Source organism: Electrona antarctica (assembly GCF_951216825.1).
Source record: "Electrona antarctica genome assembly, chromosome: 16".
In the NCBI taxonomy this organism is placed as follows: Eukaryota; Metazoa; Chordata; class Actinopteri; order Myctophiformes; family Myctophidae; genus Electrona; species Electrona antarctica.
In genome coordinates, this window is record NC_136797.1 from 19365348 (window position 1) to 19385097 (window position 19750).

The 19750-nt window shown below is 42.8% G+C and overlaps 2 protein-coding genes across 3 annotated transcripts in view; both read left to right on the forward strand.

Moving 5' to 3' along the window:
* The window catches only part of arrdc1b (arrestin domain containing 1b), a 61777-nt gene extending 53061 nt beyond the window's left edge, over positions 1 to 8716 (forward strand). Inside the window, exons 4-8 of the mRNA XM_079525120.1 lie at positions 1831 to 1985; positions 3228 to 3410; positions 3867 to 4043; positions 5215 to 5671; positions 7197 to 8716. Coding sequence (XP_079381246.1) covers positions 1831 to 1985; positions 3228 to 3410; positions 3867 to 4043; positions 5215 to 5671; positions 7197 to 7261 — 1037 coding nt within the window. The 3' untranslated portion in view covers positions 7262 to 8716. The remainder of the gene's footprint in view (positions 1 to 1830; positions 1986 to 3227; positions 3411 to 3866; positions 4044 to 5214; positions 5672 to 7196) is intronic.
* Positions 8717 to 14749: 6033 nt separating this feature from the next.
* The window catches only part of LOC306939921 (histone-lysine N-methyltransferase EHMT1-like), a 38873-nt gene continuing 33872 nt past the window's right edge, over positions 14750 to 19750 (forward strand). Inside the window, exon 1 of one of the 2 annotated variants that reach the window (XM_079524736.1) lies at positions 14750 to 14818. In XM_079524736.1, the coding sequence (XP_079380862.1) occupies positions 14798 to 14818 (21 nt within the window). In that variant the 5' untranslated portion in view covers positions 14750 to 14797. Of the gene's footprint in view, positions 14819 to 15082; positions 15204 to 19750 lie in introns of those variants that run through there. The other variant, XM_079524738.1, reaches the window with a different exon arrangement.

Below are 19750 nucleotides of genomic sequence, written 5' to 3' on the forward strand. Positions count from 1 at the left end.
CAGTCCTTCCCGCACCACTTGCTGCACCAAGCCGTGCTACTCATTCGCTGAGTTTCCGGTGCCCGGGATCGAACCCATGAATTTGTGGTCCAAAGGCGAGAGCTCTACCGACTGAGCTACCCGGACACAAAACGCGTGTGTGTGTGTGTGTGTGTGTGTGTGTGTGTGTGTGTGTGTGTGTGTGTGTGTGTGTGTGTGTGTGTGTGTGTGTGTGTGTGTGTGTGTGTGTGTGTGTGTGTGTGTGCGTGTGCGTGTGCGTGCGCGTGCGTGCAGAGGGCGGGTATGGTATTAGCTATTGTAATAAAGCTGAATACTCAATCACTGTTCTCAATTAATCCATTTATTCACACTCAAGGACACAGACGGGGTTTACGTTTCCTGTCCATGCAGCCAGCCACGAGCAACAGGACTCTGATGTGTCCCCGAGGAGAGACACTGTCTGTCTGCTCTGCTGTTGTCTCCAGTCTCCCCCAAACTGGCTGCAGGGCCCTGCCACGCTGTCTGCAACCAGACTACAGCCCTGCTCTTAATCCTTATTGGCAGCGGCAGGCAGGCAGCCTTGTCCCCAGAACAGCCACCGACATTGACATTATCATTCAAATGAGGATCAAGGGAAGAGCGAACCGATTAAAAGGCTGGGGTGGGAGGGAGTGGCAGAATTGCAAAGCACCTTTTCCTGACAAATGTTATTCAATAGACAGAATTTGAGACATAAATATGTAACTCTTTGTATGTATTGAGAGATCCAATAAACAAAGGTTTATGGGAAAAAAATTATGGCTGCTAAATTGTTTTAGTGTGCATTTGAGCTGAATGGACAATCTTTCTCATCAATTTTGCCAGTACATTCATAGCAATAGCATGATAGAATATCAGACTTGTAATGCCTAATTTATGCTCTGTCATACTATGGTGTTACTCACCAATGTTTTTTTTACAAGATTTACAAGCTCACAACACACCATAAACTTAAAGCTTTGTGTTGTGAGCCTTGTAGATCGTGCAACACCATTGTACGACTAAGTATAAATCACGCCCTTGGTTCTCCTCCTCTGTTCTCTGCACTTTAGCATCAACACCCTTCTGCCTGACAGCACTCTCCAAAAATAGTTAATTTGGTCTTCTCTTCTTGCATTTCCTTCCCTTTCCCCCAAACCCTCCCTGTTTTCTCCTCTCCTCTGTCGCTGCAGTCCGTAAACAAATAGACAGAACATCTTCCCTCTTTGATTTATGAGTCAGATCTCCACAGATCAGACCGACCGGGCTCAGTGCATCTTGTGACTTTGATTTGGCATTTATTTCACAACAACTCACACGGACGTTAGACAAACTTCAACTTGAGAGCATTTGGTTTCATTTGCTGGATAAGATACATAAGAGTACAAAGTAATACATCTAAATACGTCTTGTAAGGAATGAGATTGGTGAATTTACGTTTAGATCTCTTTCTGGAAATCTATCTTTAAACAAATGTTTATTTTATTGCGTTAGGCAATGTCCTATAAGGGACTAGAATAGTGGTTTCCATCCTTTTCTGGGAGCAGGGCTCAGTTGAAAATCTTGAAAGCGTTGGTGGCCAGACCAGCCCATATGACCACTTAACAAGGCAGCCAAATAGCTGCTGTGTTTTCAAGACCTTGAAGACACATTTTCAAGGTTTTAAAGAAAGAAAATCCCATGTCATTCTTTAAACATTATTTGTTAGGGCGCTTGTAGATCTGCTATTCTCGCAGTGGGTCATATACAAAAGTATAAATCACGCTCAATTGTGTTTGATGTCAGACTATTGTTTGAATTGTTTTCCCCTATTCTCCTCCTTCTCGTGCCCAGCTGCCGTGCCAACCTCCTTTGAAGGGCCCTTTGGAAAGATTGTTTACCGGGTGAGAGCTGTGATCGACACGCCCCGTTTCTCCAAGGACTACAAAGCCCAGAGAGCCTTCTATCTTCTGAACCCGCTCAACCTCAATGAAGTGCTCGACATTGAGGTGAGAGCTCTGGGGACCGGAGATTTTCCTCAAGTGCTTGCTTTTCAAAACACTTGTCCTCTGTAAATGTCTGTAACCGTTTTCTACATTCTTGGGCATTTGAGAGCCGGTCCCCATGCCGGTTCAATCCTTTTACAAACAGTAAACGGTCTCATGCCAGCTCGCAGTATGATTAAATATGTCCCAGAGATGATTTAGAGCACTTTTCTGTTGGTGCTTCTTGCACTTCCTTTTTATAAGCAATAAATGTTCTCCAATGCATTTAAAGGAATTCTTGTGTTGGAATTTATGTTACTGTAAAAAATTCATATCAGCTCATAATATCGGACATATCGGAAGAAAACAAAAAACATATCAATCACTATTTTTCTCAATGTCGGGTCCAGGGACCACAAAGGGCCCAAATAGACCCTTAATGGGTCTGTACATCTGAGAGTGTGCAAATGGAAACAAATGGATGGCTCTAATTGGTTACATTTGTACACTCTCAGAGTTAAACAAACGCTGAGGATATTACTGTGTTGATTGGAGTCCAAGGGATAAAGATTTGTGACAAATGGGGATCTGTGACCGGGCATATCAAACTTTTTATTTAGAGGCAGAGGTACAGCAGAGACAGGGACTTAGCGAAGCTGTGTAGAGCATGCACTTATTTGATCAGCTCCCATCTCGATCGAGGTTTATTTGATTTCAGGGCAGAGCGGCCTCTAAATCATTTCCTCCTTTGCTCTCATGCATCACTTTGACGATGCACAGTCTTTCTGCCCCTTTGCCACTCTTCGCCACGACCCGCGATGACCCAGCGTTCGTTCTGGACTCCAGGAAGGGAGTAGAGAGTCAGCTGTAGAGTCAGCTGATGGGCCCTCCTAATGAAAAACGATAAACAATTCATTTTTTCTTCCGTCCTGCGGTCATTGCCATGTTGGCTTGTGGTGGACATTTTAATCAAAATTACATTATGGACATCCAAAATGAGCAAACCATAATATTACCAGAAACGAAGAGAAAAAGAGAATGGCCTGAATGACCATAACAGGCCTGTAACTCTGAGAGTTATAGGGTCCTTGAAAATAAAAGCGAACCATTGTCCTAATGTGCCATACATACTGTAGTGTCATAGTAGATCAGTGTCATACATATTCTGAAGAAAAGAGACTTGGCATTCAGTAATGGAGTAAGAATGTTTGCCACAGACAAGGCCAAGTCTTTGCATATTGATGACCCTTGCTTCCATCTCCCCAGCAACCCAGTTGTGCTGTGACCACTAAGAAGTTCAGCTACCTCCTGGTGAAGACGGGAACGCTGATGCTGAAGGCTCGCTGCGACCTGAGAGGCTACATCCCTGGTCAGGTCATCAAACTAGCCACGGAGATTCACAATAAGTCTGGCAAGGACACAGGGTGTGTGTTGGCCAGTCTTATACAGGTAACACAGCTCGATCGCAATGCTACTACAACTAATATGATTGTGATGATTATCATTATGGGATTTTTGTCAAACCTTGTTTTGCCTTGTAGCCATATTTGGAAGACATGTATTAGGATAAGGCATTACATAAGTCTTTCAAGTGTTGGCATCCAGCCAAATATAACATTTTAGAAAGAATCTCATGATGATGACAGGTGACTGATGGGGGGGGGGGGGGGTTGTATAGTACTTTTGAGTTTTGCTCCAAAAAACACTTACTTTTACATCTAATTGAAAAGAGGGTAAATCCATTGTCTCAGTTAATGTATTATTAGTGGTAGTCATTACAGTTATTACTACCATACTGTACATCTAATCCCACTCAGGCACAGTAAACAATGTGGAGTGTTTTAATTGAAATACATACTGCAAGGTGTTGCTGTGTACCAACGTGAAATACTTCCTCCTTCCTAGAAAGTGACGTATAAGAGCAAACGGCCTGTGTATGACCTGAGGACCATAGCAGAGGTGGAGGGAGCCGGGGTGAAAGCTGGAAAGCATGCAGAATGGAGAGAGCAGATCATCGTTCCTCCACTTCCTCAGTCAGAACTTTCCTGTTGTAGCCTCATCGATGTTGACTACTTCATTCAGGTGAGTGAGTGTGTGTGTGCGTGCGTGCGACCCTTTCTGTGTTTCTTTTGTGTATGCTTTTTGTGCATGTTTGATTATGCCTGTGTTTCAGAAACGATCCTACAAGATTAGTTTTGTTGAGGCACAGTTGGATTATATGTAAAGTATGGTGGTGGATTCTTGTTATATCAAAAGATGAAAGGGTTGAATATTTGAAAGATCAATAACATGTCATATCGATATAAAACACTATCAAATTGGCCTTTGTGTGGATAAACATTCAAATTCTAAAACCTTACCTTACTGATTTGAATAGAGGATGAAAACATACAATTATATAAAATTAAATTCTGCCTATCCATGTTTGGCAGATCTCTCTGGTGAATAGACTAGTACTAATACTGTATGTGTTGTGCATGTACTGTAGATACCCACTTGCTTAAACAGAATCCTGATTTGCCTATTCATTTGAATTATTTAAATGTTTGAATCTCTTCTTTATGATCAGAGTCAAGGACTCAATCTCATACTCATGCTGCCAATTTAGAAAAACATCATTAGACTATTTCCTTCCCAGATTGGATGATTGGCCATTAGGCTACAGCACGCAGAGAACATTATGAAATGAGCATAGACACACAGGTACTCACAGAGTCTCACATTGTTGCTGTTGGGCAGAAGGCTCTTGTGAAAAGCATTCACAAGAGCTTTTGACTGAACGATAACTTACTTTGGATCCACTAGAATACAAATGATTTCCTGAAAAGTAACAGTTTTGGCCATACATGACTTCCGCCCGACACTAGGGCATTAAGCAACTAGTCGACTAGTTTACTAGTCGACTAGTAAATCCACTAGTCGACCTTGTTGGTACTAGTTGACTAGTTGATAAGAAAAAAAGAAAAAAAAAGTTTATGTTTTTATTTTTCCCCCGATTTTGTAGGCCTCAAGATCAGGTAGATTATAGTTATAGTCACCATGTACACAGTTTTTCAATGTACAAATATTTATATAAAAAAAAGTATTTTTTAAATTTATTTTATTTTTTACATAATCGGTAGTTAAACAACTAGTCGACTAGTCGACTAGTAAACTAGGCAACTAGTCAACTAGTAAAAATGACTAGAAGTGAATGCCCTACCCGACACTGATGATATAAACACTGCTTTGCGTGTTTTTACGGCTGTCGCAGGTGTCATTAAAATCTCCAGAGGCGGTTGTGACACTGCCCATCTACATCGGCAACACCGCTGTGACTGTGACCTTGTCCCCATCGAGACCCATGACCTCCAGTCCGGCCCCTTGTCCGGGTGGGGTGACCCCTAGCGCTCCGCCGGCTGAGGAGGACCCGGAGGAGGATCTGTGTGCGGGGGGTCCCGTCAGTGAGGAGATCCCCACCAAAAGTCACTCTCAGCAAGACCCGTCGGGCCAGCCTCTCTGCATGTCTCCTGGTGCGTTCGGCCAGGCCCCCAGTGCTGCCTTCCCCACCGGCCAAAGAAGGCCGGATGCCAGTGACTCATCCGCTCCCATGTTCTGTGTGTCCACGGGGGCCACCATACCTTTCTTCACCGAAGGAGACATCACTCCCGTCCCCACGTCCTGCTCCCTTATCCTCCCTCCAGAATACAGCAGCTGGGACTACCCGCACGGTCAGTCACATCGCATGCATTCGCGCGCACACACGCACACATGTTCAGTGTTTTTGCATCAACACCACTGCCCTACAAGTTACAACACTAGTCTCCATGGCACTGCTCCTAGAGGTTGGCCTGTTCAGCATGGAGTACAACTGAGAGGGGTAGCGTGTTCCTCCGCATGTGTTATGCATTTCCAGTGAAAATCCTCTGTCAGGTGAATATGTATGTGTCAGAGGAGACGTGGTTGTCAATTGGGGGTGGTGGTTTTTTTGTGTCTTGTGCACATGTATCAGTATGTGGGAAAATGGTGTGAAGGTGTTTGTGGGCACTAAATGGGAACCTGAGATGGACACTACTGTCAGCAAGCATAAAGCCATGGAATGGAGTGATGCCTGCCGCAGATGTACTGGATCATACAGGCACACAAATAAATGCACATACTGTACATGTACAATCACTAGTCATGCTATCATTATCACAGTTAATGATTCCATTTGTGTTTCCTGATGATCACACTGTTGATCACACATGTTCACATTACCACGACCAACCAAAGAACAAATACTTATGTGGTGGAAGTCCATTAATTCTCTACAGAGAAACAGTGGCTAATGTTATCCCATGTGTTCACAAAGAGAATTTGGCTGCAGATTGGGTGAGGCAACCACCCACCCACACCATAGTCATGTGCTGTAGTACTTGAAACATGTCCGTTGTCCCGCCACCAATTCACCAAAGAGTACAACACCAATTGGTGCTACACAATCTTCATTCCTGAAGACGATCCCAGTGATCGAAACATTGAACCAGTGGAGCTGAGTTAAGGCCTATTCATAGTCTGTTTTTTCGGTGGTGAGGTGACCACCACTCCGGTGGTGAGCTGACCACCGGAGCTGAAATAACGTTGAGCGGTGGTGAGTAAAAACGGAGAGAAGGGCTGGGGCGGTGGTGGTGGTTTGCTCTTCACCGTGGCTCGTGACGTCATGTTGTAGTTCGGTGGTCACCTCACCACCGAAAATCCAGACTATGAATGAGACTTTATTCCTTACCAGTGTTGCAGACTCTATTTCTTTCTCTAGAACATTGAACAGTAGCACAGGTTTGTGGAGAATAATTGTACACAAATTACAATGTAGGCATTTCGCAGATGCCTATATTCGTGCCATAACCCCTAGTCAAACAGTAACATAGTAAGTGGTCCATTAAATAGAGTGCTAAGAGGAGTGTGTGCTGAAAGGCAACTAGCAGGTAAACATCACACTTAGACCTTTTATACTTTGTTGAACCAGTGGCCTAGGGGTCTATATATACTTTTGTGTACTTTTTTATCTGCTTGCCGATTTGCAAGCTCACAACGTGTCTCATTGCGAAGCTTTGTGAGCTTGCAGATCTGCAATTCTTTTGCCGCAGTCACACAAAGGGTTATAAATTTCACGTTGGCATCTGCCTAACCACGTGCCTAACAACCACATAACTTAAACGGTACAGTAGGATGTTGCTGAAGATAACCTTTGTGAACAACTTGCATGTTTTCCAGAGCCTCCTCCCACGTACGAGGAAAGCTGCAGCAGTACCAACTCCAGCTTCAATGGTAGACAGTAGCTTCGTCGCCACTCCCACACGCAGCCTACCTACGCCACCTGCTGGACAAATTACAGTGGTGGCACACTGGTATGAACTGGACAGATGACGTGGCCCCCTTGGTGATGACATCTGGTTTTAAAAAAGGGATGTTTTACTTTGAATTTGGGATTAGATTTTGCCCTTTTTCTCCAAAGGCAGTGTCGGATACATGGGTGAACTACTGTACACTGTGCCTGATTGTAGTACCTTGAAGCATTACGTAAGGAGCGAGATATTTAATGTTGGGGGATCCGGTAATTTCTTGGGAGCGGTAATCAATTTCTTTTTTTTGTAATTGCATCTGTGATGCCTTGAAATTGATTGGGCCTGCTAGAAGGTCACATTTTACAAGACCAAAACTTGGCTTTCGTTTTAATATCATTCTAAATGTGTACTGTACTGTACTTTACTGTACTGTACTGCTACTGTTGTTCCATCACTGTACCCTTGCATTTTGCATTCACCTGGGATTCATATCATCTGCTACCTTTAAAGCTTTGTCTGTCTCTATGGTATCCTTGTGTAAAAGATGGTCTCTGAGTAAAACCTCGTAGTAGAGCTGATAAACAGAGTATATGCCCAATAGCATCCCAAAGTGGAACTCTTTCACAAAACGTTTCACCAAATGTTGACAGTAATGTGAGCTAGTAACATGAATGGTTGGTAATGAACTTATCAAACAACACATATTGCGTATACTTGGATTTACTATGTACAGTGAGCTTGTTATTTTCCCCCATCGGGGACAATTAAGAACAATCTCAGCTAATCTAAATCTCAAGTTACTTTTACAGGTTCATATTACAGTAGCCTGTGACCACTCTTCTGTTTTGAACCATTGAGCCCCTTGTGCCAGGCAGAAAACCCAAGAGCTGTTCCAGTGTCGCTGCTCAGTTTACATTAGACCTGTTGAAGCCTGATTTATATACCTAGTTACCTAATAAATCAGGCTCAAGATTGAGGTAGTTCTTGGCAGCCCCCAGGTTTCAGTGTATTAAAATGATTAAACACAATTCCAGGTTAAATAAGGGGATAAATAACTATATTTGCGGTAAATGTACCGCAAATGTAACCATACCGGCAATATTGCCAGGCATAAAGGCAAGTCCTATTAGGAAGGTTACAAATTGTTAAAACTACAACTGTAGTGACGTGACAAATGACACGGTCAACTGTCAACCACTTTGTAATAATGACAATTGACAATACATCACCACAACCAGTAAACTCTCTCTCTCTCTCTCTCTCTCTCTCTCTCTCTCTCTCTCTCTCTCTCTCTCTCACACACACGCACATTGAGTCATATGATACTATGATGTACTTTTAATATTTTATGATACATTAATATAATGCATATACATTCTTATGAAGTTGTACAAATTTATAAACCATTTTGGAAATAATATATTGTGTGTAAGAGTCATTACTGTAAATATATTTAAATTGTGATTTATCTGGAAGGAATCCCGAGTTTTGATGTTTGAATGATGCTATATTGCCACCTTGTGTTGTTGTGCGCAAGTAGCAGGTTTTACTTGGAGACTATACCCTTTGGTTTCGTTTAATTTTTTAGAAACAGTATACTGGTCTTTGACTGCCCCCATGTGGCCATCAATGGAGAAGCGTCATCCAAAATGAAAATGTGAACAGTTTGTATGTTTTTACACATGCTTAAAACTGGAACATACTGTATGCCATTCAACCATAACCATCCAAGAAATGTGTCTGTGATGCACCATCCTGAGACCTGCTGTAACCTAGCACTGGTCCATAGCTCTAATGGCATTAGAGCTGTTACCAAGCGTTATACCTTTACATCTTATACTTGTGAAACTTATATATACTAGACCGGTGCCCGGCTGTAGAGCACAGAGTTGGTAACGATGGAAGTTGGAGATCGATATGCCCCACTCAGCTATGCAATACCCGTTGTAACCGTGTCAGAGTACCCATTCCACCATTCTCTGTGTCCCGTTTATATGCCCATATATGGAGATTTCTGTATCTGTCTCTCTGTGTCCCTTTATTCCTACAGTGTATATATGGAGTTTTGTGACATACTGTATATGGCCCTGTCCAGAGCCCGGGCCTTTTGTGGCCGTTCTGGACAACCGTGGGTCCGACCGACTCGACACCGGGCACTGCACTCCCTGCGGGGGTGTGAAACGCGTGTGTCAAATTTGAAGTTGAACGATTACAGACACATACAGAGACATGGTGCATTTATAGATAAATAGATTAGATAATATTTTTGCTTTAGCATAGATCTGCTATAAATGTTCTGTCTGGTCTTTTCTGGGGCTTAGATGAGAATGTATGTTGGTATTCCCATGCCTTAAATTTTCTCAAGTGTTGTCAAATGTTAAATAGAAAAGAAAAAATAATTGTCTGTGCAGACTATCAACATGAGGTACAAACTGTGTGCACACACAAGACGGCACTTTTTTTTGACAGTTTGAAATTGTGTTGCAAAGTCTCAACCGTTTTATATAGGTACTGTACAGGTGTGTGTGTGTGTGTGTGTGCGACTGTGCGCATGTGTGTGAGAACACGTGCGCGTGTCCTGTGGCTACTTTCTGTGGCAGTTGATACTTTTCTGCAGATGCTTGATCCACCTGTAAACTTTATCATGCGGTTCATGCCATGCCATTTTGAGATAATTCCCCATACAGTCTCATTTCATTTTCTGTTGTGGGCATTTTCCTATAGACAAATGCTGCACACAAGTGATACCAACACATTTTCACATCATCCTTACATTAACTGAAGGATGTTACACGTCACCTAGCACAAGTTCGAATTTGTTGAATACTCAGAATACAGAACAGAGGCAGATAGTATTGGGCACCTGAATGCGGACCATCTTGCCACATGCGTTTCACTGCTAGGGATAATCATTTATACTTAGTCGCACAACTGGGTCACTCAACTAATATTACAGTTTTTCACTTGAACATTGGTTATTTCATTAGGCAACATCATGGTTGTTTGATCATGTACAAATTAGGCTTAAGGCAGGTACACCAGAACTGAAGTTCCAGCACACACATACCAACTATTGATACAGTGGTAAACTGCTCTGGCTCCATGGTGCCTTAAACAGTCCCAGTGTCCATTTGCCCTTGGTGTATGGGAAGGAGTCTGTGATGAGGTTGTTTATCTTCCCTTATTGGGAGTGCTGTCGTGGGCTGTTGTGTCTCCCCTGGACTGTTCTAAGTGCACTTGACTGTTGACTTGACATAAATGTAGTGCTGGAAATACTGAGGATATAGAACTGTGACTCAGATCTTGGACCTGCTGAACAAAGTATTTATTTTTTATGGTGATTGTTGTTATTATTATTATTATTATTATTTCTTTAGACCAATAACAAATTGCAAGTATCCAATAATGCTGCACTGTTTAAACAGTTAAAGTACTCTTGTCAACCCTTCATTAAAAAAAAACAGTGTATAAGGCTTGTTGAGGTTATTTTATGATTACTTTTTAAACCCATATTCTATTCTTCCTCACCAAAAGGTACTATAGTTTTATAACCCCTAACATGCGCTCTATCTTTTTTTTATGTGTATTTTTTTTACTTGTAAATGTATTATACTGGTGAAGTACACAGACAATAGTAGCAACTTGGTCAGTAAATGTATTTCAACTTATATTGCACAGAATCAATGAAAGTTGTACAGTGGAACAATAAATTCACCTGCCATGTATTTTATTGTTGATGTGAGTTTGTGAATAAGCTGGTTCTAAGAGAAGGATCCTGAATGTTTTGTTTGTGTGTAGCAGTGTAAGCCCTGCCTGGAGATAGCATCATATTTTCCCCCATGGCCAAGGGTGTGAACTCCCCTTTGGAAAGATAGATAGACCTTTATTGATCCCAGAGGGGAAATACGGTTGTCCTGGTACTGGTAGTAATGCATTGCAGTTATGAAACACAGGACCGATGCAGCAAAAGAGATACAGCTAGGTAGAAATACAAAACGATAGGATTTAATTACATACCACAGAGCTCTTGCTTGGCCCTCTGCACTTTCACCAGGGATTTGGTGTGTTGTATGATCTATTAACAGCCATGTATAAATATAAATGTAGTCAAAGTGAACTAAGAGTATGTGAGCGGTATAGATGTTTGGTTTCAAAGAGTTGAAATCAAGATTATTTCATAATGAACCCTAGAATTATCTACCCTATACCTCAGTTCCCTAATAGGTGAAATTGGTCAAAGGTCATTGGTTTTGTCTGTCCGTCCGCCCATGTCTACCGTGTCGAACGGTCTATGAGCAAGACGGACACTTAACACCTGCAGGCGCTGTATTAATAGTGCCCACTGCCCCTAATAGTTAAGAAATGCAGAAGACAAATTTCACGTAGTAGGCCAATGTGCAAATTTACAGTGACAAATGCCACTGTATATTTTAGTAACAACTAAAGGGGACTATATATTTTTACTTTAGTATCATCATTTGAGGGTCTTACAGTGTGTATAATTACAACTGTACGGTAATAATAGTTCTTAAAGTGGGGTCCCCTGCAAAATGTGTTAAAGGACCACTTCACCACAACGTATCTTCATATAATTGGTCCTCACTAATGTTCATGATAAAATTATTAAAATAACACTTCTTTCTACTCTCTGTGTCTCATAGGAGGGTTGTGGGCAGTTCAGAAACCGTCCACCAGTGACATCGTTAGGCAGATTTATTTTTAAACAATATTTATTTTTAAATATATTTAGATTTTTATTATCGTGACTTCTATTATCGCATTGCAACTTTTCATGAATAGAAAGTCTGCCGTTTTTATTACCGGTAGCTTGGATTCCCCCATCGATGATGTCACTGGTGGACAGGTGTCTGAACTGCCCACAGCCCTCCCAAGAGACATAGACCGAGTAGAAAAGAATTTGGCATTTTATCATTCGTGAGGACCAATTATATGAAGGTAAGTTGAAAAGTGGTGAAGTGGTCCTTTAATAGCTTCTATCTATAGCATCAAACGGTTGCACTATGGGCTATTACATACTACATTTTCATCACAAATGAAGAGCTTTGCTGCAATTAACAGTATGGATTACACATCAATAGTCCTCATAAAATAAGTTAATATTATGTCTGTTTAGATGAAGTAATGAGCCTATAAAAAAGAGTCACATAATAATCCTAAGTATCTTTAAAATGATGGCCTTACATCTTGACAGCTGTTTGGTGGCCTTGTGTTCACCCTGAGAGAGAGTGAGAGGTTCGGGTTCAATTTCCAGCCAACTCATACCATAGGCATAGACCATAAAAATGGTACCTAATCCCTCCTGCTAGGCACTCAGCATCAAGTGTTTGATTTGGTTTAAGTCCCTGCAATCTGGAAACCCATCAGCAAAAAAGAAGAAGACGTTCATGTCCATGCAGTTGGACAAAATATTACTTCCAAATCAACATACATCTTGTGGAAGTAACAAGCCACTGATGGAACTAGAACATCAAGTAAAGAAAACACAGCACCTGCTGCATTGCAAAATCCTATGTGTTAATTTAATTAACTCATCATCCTTCGAGTGCCCTCGAGATCTGCGACACAAGCTGCTTCCACTGGTCTCTGTTGCTCATTGCCACACCAAGTTCATTCACAGTCAGTCCTGTGTCCCTACTCAGAACATCTGGAAATGTGAGAGGTCTTGTTCCTCTTGATGGGCAGGGTTAGGGTAGTCTCCACAGTAGAATATCCGAAATGACCTGGTCTTTTGCTCTGTGACAGTGTCCAGCAAAGCGGAGTCTTCTTTCTGCCACAACAACTGAGATGGGGGGGGGGGTCCCTCCATAAATCTGAGCTTTAGTGGGATGGTCCTTGAGAGGTTCTGGACACGCATGAGGAGTCTTGTGTATGTTCCATCAAGACGATCCCGAAACTCATTCATTGTCCATGTTTCGGATGGTTGGGTGAACAGAGTCTTCATTCAGAAGCAGGCATTCTGTCTTTTTGGCATTGAGCAATAGACCAACTTTGGCTGCTGACACTTCTAGTGATGTTAAAAGCTCTTGAGCAGAGTTTATGTGTTCAGCAAACAGTGCAATGTCATCCGCGTAGTCAAGGTCGGTCAGCCACTTCTGACTTTGACTTTGTATTCTTACAGATTTAAATTAACCACTTAATCTGAATCAGAATCAATTGTATTGTCACATCACAGGTTTTCAGGTGTAAAGAAGTGGGTGAAATTAGTTTGGGAAGCTCCATCATTTCATTGTTTTCAGGTCAGGAAATGGGAAGAGGGCATGCACACACAGGGTGAACAGATCCAAACATTCATTCATTTGAGGGACAGAAGTATTGCTTGTGTGGGACAAGTGGGCGTTAGCAATTTATTACTTAAGTTGCTATTAAATTACTTGATGTCATATTCGACCGTTGGCCTAAACTATCATTTTGTTATTAAACCCCTCTAGCGTCTTACATTTTGTTTTAAAAGGCCAATTTTGGTCTTGGGTAGTATGGTCGGCTTAGTGTAGCCCAGGGGATATTTCTTATGGTGTTTAACAGGCTTAACACATCTTGCTGAAAAAGACAACGAGAGAGCTTTACAACAGAAAGACACCTATTAGGGGATTATGGCATTTGAACACTGATGCCTGCCAGTCGATCACAATGTGGGACAGGGTCTCAATTTGTGGGACGCCCCAAAGTGGGACATCTGTGTAGAGACATCTGTTCACTATACACATATATGCATAACTAAAAAATCACACCCGTGTGAAGTGAGTGGTGCAGACCCACAGGAACGCCACGCGTCCGAAACGGTTGAGAAATGACAGAGTTACCGTGTGGGGGTCCCTCTGTATACCCTCTACTATACTGTACTGTACTGTCACTGTACTGTACTGGCACACCCGAAATCACCATATATACAGTTAATATGTGTGTGTGTGTTAGTGTGTGTGTTAGTTTGCGCACAGGTGGTGAAAAACAATCATGCTGTTTTCGTGCTCAGACGCACACCCACCCAGCCAGCCAGCCAGCCACCCAGCCAGCCACCCACCCACACACATAGCTCCGTAAGGGAGTCAAGGGACCACTCAACATAGCTCCGTAAAAAGCAACAGCTATGTATGAGGTTAGACACAAGGTACAAAAAAGTGGCAGCAGGCCCACATCGCAGCAGTTATGTACATGAGGTTAGACATATGGTGCAAAACGCAGCAGCACATTCATGTAGGTTCACTAAAGAAGGTATAGTCTGTATAAGCTAAACTTGATGATCAATCTATTGATTGTATTTACTAATTTACGGCTTGGCTTGGGTCAAGTGGAAGTTGGAACTATGCAATGAAAAGTCAAAATGTTCAAGGTTTTAGAGAAAATATTAATTTTGAAATATTAAAGTCATATTATCAATTATTGCAATTATGTATGTATTAATTTATTTATTCTTAATTTATTTATAATATTCTCAATCAGGTGTGGCATCACGATTCACAGATCGATACGCATGACGTAGCCACTAGGCACAAGGGGGTGGAGCTTCTATCCATGGCTTCGGTAGGAACCGAGGTGAGTGAGAACACAAGCTTGCTTTATGTCTGTGTCGCTACGTTTTGCTTGCATGGGGTCGCTGCGTTTACGCAACCGACAATATTATTATGTATACACATGGAACACTATTTTCGGGGGAGGGGAAACTCAGTCGCTCGTACATTTTCTCCACGCTGGGGAGAAAAGGCAACCCTTTTGTTTTGTGCTATTAAGACCCGGGGAGAGGGCAACTGGATGTGCAGCACAGGAAGATGCTCAGCCCGGGAACATGAATTGCCGGCCACGGCCCACGGGTGCTTTGAAAGCCGTGCTGTTGGTGTTCCGTCATACATGTTCCCGGGCCGCGTTGCTCTGCTGCTCTGTACTGCTGGCTTGCTTCTTCCAGCCCAGCAGCTTTTTAGCGGTACAAAATAAATCGCGCACGCGCCCGGTTTAGCTTGTAATATTATTGATGGGCATTGATCAGCATGGTGCCCAGTGCCTCTTTGCACATGCCGCTTTGCACAAACGGCGTGTTTTGTATTGTTTTATACGGCCCCGGCACGAGCGCCAATAGTGTAGCCTGCAGTTAGCAGCCAAGCACAACAGTTCTCAATTCGAGACAATGTTTCATACTTGTGGTTTAATGGTTGAGTTGTTTTGTCTGTAAAACGCAGCACTGTTAAATCCTCGGTGTTATCTTATCAACGTGTAAACTATGAGAGATTACACATGTAGCTAAATGTATCCATTTGGAACGGATACATCTGTAGCCTCTGGGTTAAAAGGAAACATTGAAATTTGAGCGCGGGGCACCTTACAGATACATTGTGACATGTTGACAACTTGCTTGTTTTAGTGTTTTATCTCTTAGCGAAGAGTGAACTCGTATGTAAAGCACTGAGCTTGGATCTTAGTGAACAAAGTGATGTCGGTTTTTAAGTTCAGTCGGTGTTTTAAGATCACATGGCGCGCACAGTCCTCCTGTCGTCTATCTGTGTCTGTGTAGCATTGACACAGTGTCATTGTCCATCAATGTTTTAATGACAAATGTTTTACACATTAAATTGTCCTCCTGAATCGTATTGCTTAATATGTATTGTGGTCAGAAGCGTGTGCACTATAGTTTATAGAAGAGCATGGTACGGAATGTCTTTTGTTAGAGAGGGTCCACTCTTGGGCGACAGAGGGCGCTGAAGTGCCACTTTTATAGTTTGTGATTGTTTTGTACCCAAACCCCGCCCACAATCTAAAACCTTGGGGCATTTAATTAATATTCTACTTTCTATGAAGGAAAAAATAATTTGTGTTATTGCGTGATTGAATTTATATTAAAATATTGAAATTACCATTTATTTTAGTTGAAAATATAATCCCATGTCAAATTTAAAGATGAAATAATAGCTAACCGTTTGACCGCTACCATTATTCAATCCCTCCGCCGCGTTCTGCCAGGGTTTTATCGCGCGTAACACTTACTTTGAAGAGCCATATATCCGTAATCGCATTTTACTATGAAACCATTCCGTGTGTGTTGTGTGCTTGTTCTCTCGGTCGGTGGTGGAAAAAGTGGACCGCGAGTATCACAGCGCCTGCTACAGGCCGTTGAAAACGCTTGTCTGGGAAAAAGCGACCCCTCCAATGTCGCTTCTGTGAGATACAGCCGTCTGAAAACAGAGCAGGCAATGTAAGTGGATGCGCGCGCATCTTCAAAATGGCCGCGGCCATTGGCTCAGAAGCATAACAGAGCTAACGAACGGTAGCTTTCGATACGATCGTCTTAAAACATGCATTAAAGAATACATCGCTGTTAAAACGGCTTTTCCGGGTGTGGCACGGTACGCTATTCTACGTGTCTATGTTCCTGGCGGGCCTCGTGTTAATATTCTGATAACGTTGACTGAAATTAACCCCTGTAATGATATTAGGCCTACTGACCTCCCCGAAAAGTTTCATCAGTCCAATCTACCGCTGTAGTATCCATTTACCAGCTCATTTACGCTTTGAAGTTTCTTTATTGTTATCGTGTGGTGTCGTGGACTCTGGAGTGGGATGGGTTCCTCTGAGCACAGATGTGGATTTAATTTTCCCGCTGTTACATTAGTCTTACCCTGGTCCAGAGCCTTCTATTAGAGAGTTGCGTCACACCCGTTCACTTCATCAGGCCAGGTCGTCTACATAGACCTCTATTCACCTTTAGCTAAGCCCCGCCCTCTCCCACTTAGACACTCCCACTTGGACACTTTCCAGCCGGGCTCATTCATTCCAATGTAAATATCATGGATTTTACACATTAAATACTGGTTCATTTTTGGAAAATATCTTCCAAATCCATCAACAAGGCCTGCTGTATGCACTGGACAAATATGAGTGACATTTCTTTTTTAACTCTGACAAAAGGTAAACAGTGTGTGCTTGTTCCTATGTACTCGAGTGTGTGTAGTGAGTGGTGGGTCTTTTAAAGTGAACGCGTATGGTGGTCCCTGGAACTGGGGTTTATGCGAATAGCTAGCGGTAGAGATAGAGTTAAAACAACGTTTTATCATATAGGAAAACTACTGGTGGAGAGGTTTGTCTAACCCAGAGTAATATCACCCCATTCGACTGGTATCACCCCATATAATCGGCGAAATCATCCGTTATCAGCACGTTTGAATGGTGCCAAAATGTTGATACTGGCATCCTCACTGTTCAGTATGTCATTATCACTGATGTCCTGACGGAGGTGCGCCGTGTCTGGTGGCCATGAGCTACGTGAGGCACCGCCGAGCGAGGCGCTAGCCGAGCGAGGCGCCGTGCCGAGCGTTGCGAAGGCCACCAGACCCGACTCAGCGCCGTTCGAGTTACGTCCTGATAGACAGAGAATAGTATATATTAGTAGCTCCTAGTTCCATGCACCAAAATGACACGTCCACCAGGGGGAAACCTTTACCAGGCTATGTGGTGAGGATGCCATTATCAACATTTTGGCACCATTCAAACGTGCTGATAACAGATGATTTCGCCGATTATATGGGGTGATACCAGTCGAATCGGCTGAGTAATATAGTATGAGAGTGGCGACACTAGCGTTGACTCCCAGTGTAACAATGGAATGTGGAAGTGCTCATTCTATCTCAATGGGATAGTTCCAGCCATAGGAGCAATGTTTGGAACTATAGCCCATAGGGACCCACTTTGCGGCGAGATCAAAGCGTGTCGCTACTCTACACTCTGGTCTAACCCATGTTATGGTTAGCTGTGATTGGATCATAGCAGTTTGGGGAGGGGCTTAGCTATAGGTCAATTGGCGAATAGTGACAAAGCCCTGAACCGAAGGTTTACGGAATGCACTGGAATCTATAGATCTATGAATCTATTTCGGTTTCATTAATTGTCCGGGGCTAGTTGTTTAGTATTCTAATTGGGGACAATCAGGCTTAGTTATCATCACGTTTTTTTGCTCCTGATCCGATAATTTGATTTTGAGACATGCCGATACCGATTTTTCCCGAACCGAAAGGCCAATTCACTGGCATTAGAATTTCTAATGTCAGTGAATTGGCCTTTCGGCTGCCAAGCCACTTGCCACGTGGCAGCATCTGAAACAGTCAGTGGTTGGAATGGCAACAATCTCTGATGTTCCTGCGAGCTTTGCTGACACTGTCCACCATATGTCCACCAGTATGTCATACCAGTATGGATGGAGAGAAGTTCACAAGCTTCACATTCACTGATATCCTTGGCTCACTCCACACAACCCGTTGAGATCAGTACGGTTCCCATAACAGGCAGTGATGCCAGAAGTCTTGAATGCTCTTGTGGTACTTCTGTTGAAGGTAAATAGAGTCTGCACACACTATGATGCTGCGTCATCAACGTTTCAATCAGTTCAGATCTTCATCTGGATATATCTATATGTCCTGCCTGATCTGAATTGATCGAAACGCAATAAAAATACAGAAGAGCTTTTTCAGCATCGCCATTGTGCACTGAACTCTATTCCATTGTATGATACTTTTGCTTGTCTTGCACCTGGGCCACGGATGTGTGAACTGTGAAGGTACCATGAAAAGGTAGATGCCTCCTTCGGCTCTGGGGCATGTGTATATCGAGAGGAGGCAAGCTTTTGCGGAAGCATAGCGGAAGCTTGCCAAGATACTGTGTGCGTCACTTAAGGGGACGTCCGGTAGGCCAATCAGACAGGCAATCGCAATGTAAAACGTTTGTTTTCTCATGACAAAGCTCCTTTGGATTGAATTGATAAGTCCTGGAAAAGATGTGCTCTTGAGTGGCAGGGACGCGTGCCTTCCGCGCTTCCGCTTGACTTCCTCCTTACGCTGGACACACATGGCTCCAACGAACTACAGCAGCCAATGAGGCATAATTTATTTTTTATATCTATGGAGAAGGTACCCTGTAGATGTAGAAGGTAGTAGGAAGTAGGAACCCATACCAGACTTCTTCAGTCGCCTGAGGAAGTAAAGTAGAGACATTGCTGTGCTTTACTCACCAATTGTTTGCTGTGCACATTCCAGGTGCGTTTCTCTTATTTATGTGAACGGCAAGGAATTTGAAGTCGTTGACCCTCTCCCTCTCCACTGCAAGCACCAGCTATGTAGATGGAGGAGGGTTTTTTGCCTGACTTCCTGTAGTCCACAATCAGCACTCTGACATTGAGGACTAGGTTGTTCACCTGGCTGGCACCATTGTGTCAGGTCGACAATATCCACCTCTTGTCTGATCGTCATCATGATCAGGCCTGTCACTGTTGTATTGTCAACAAACCTGACCACTATAATGTACAATTTAGGCATTTACCAGATTCTTTAGCAGATGCTCTAACTCTCCACTGTTTGTTTACATTAACTTCCGGAGATTTTGCCATTTTTTGTGGTAAACTGGTAATACACTCCATTAATTCCTTGCCATCTGGTTGTGTTTGTAGTCCCGACCCTCAGAGAGGGATTATTGACGGACAGTCTCACCAGA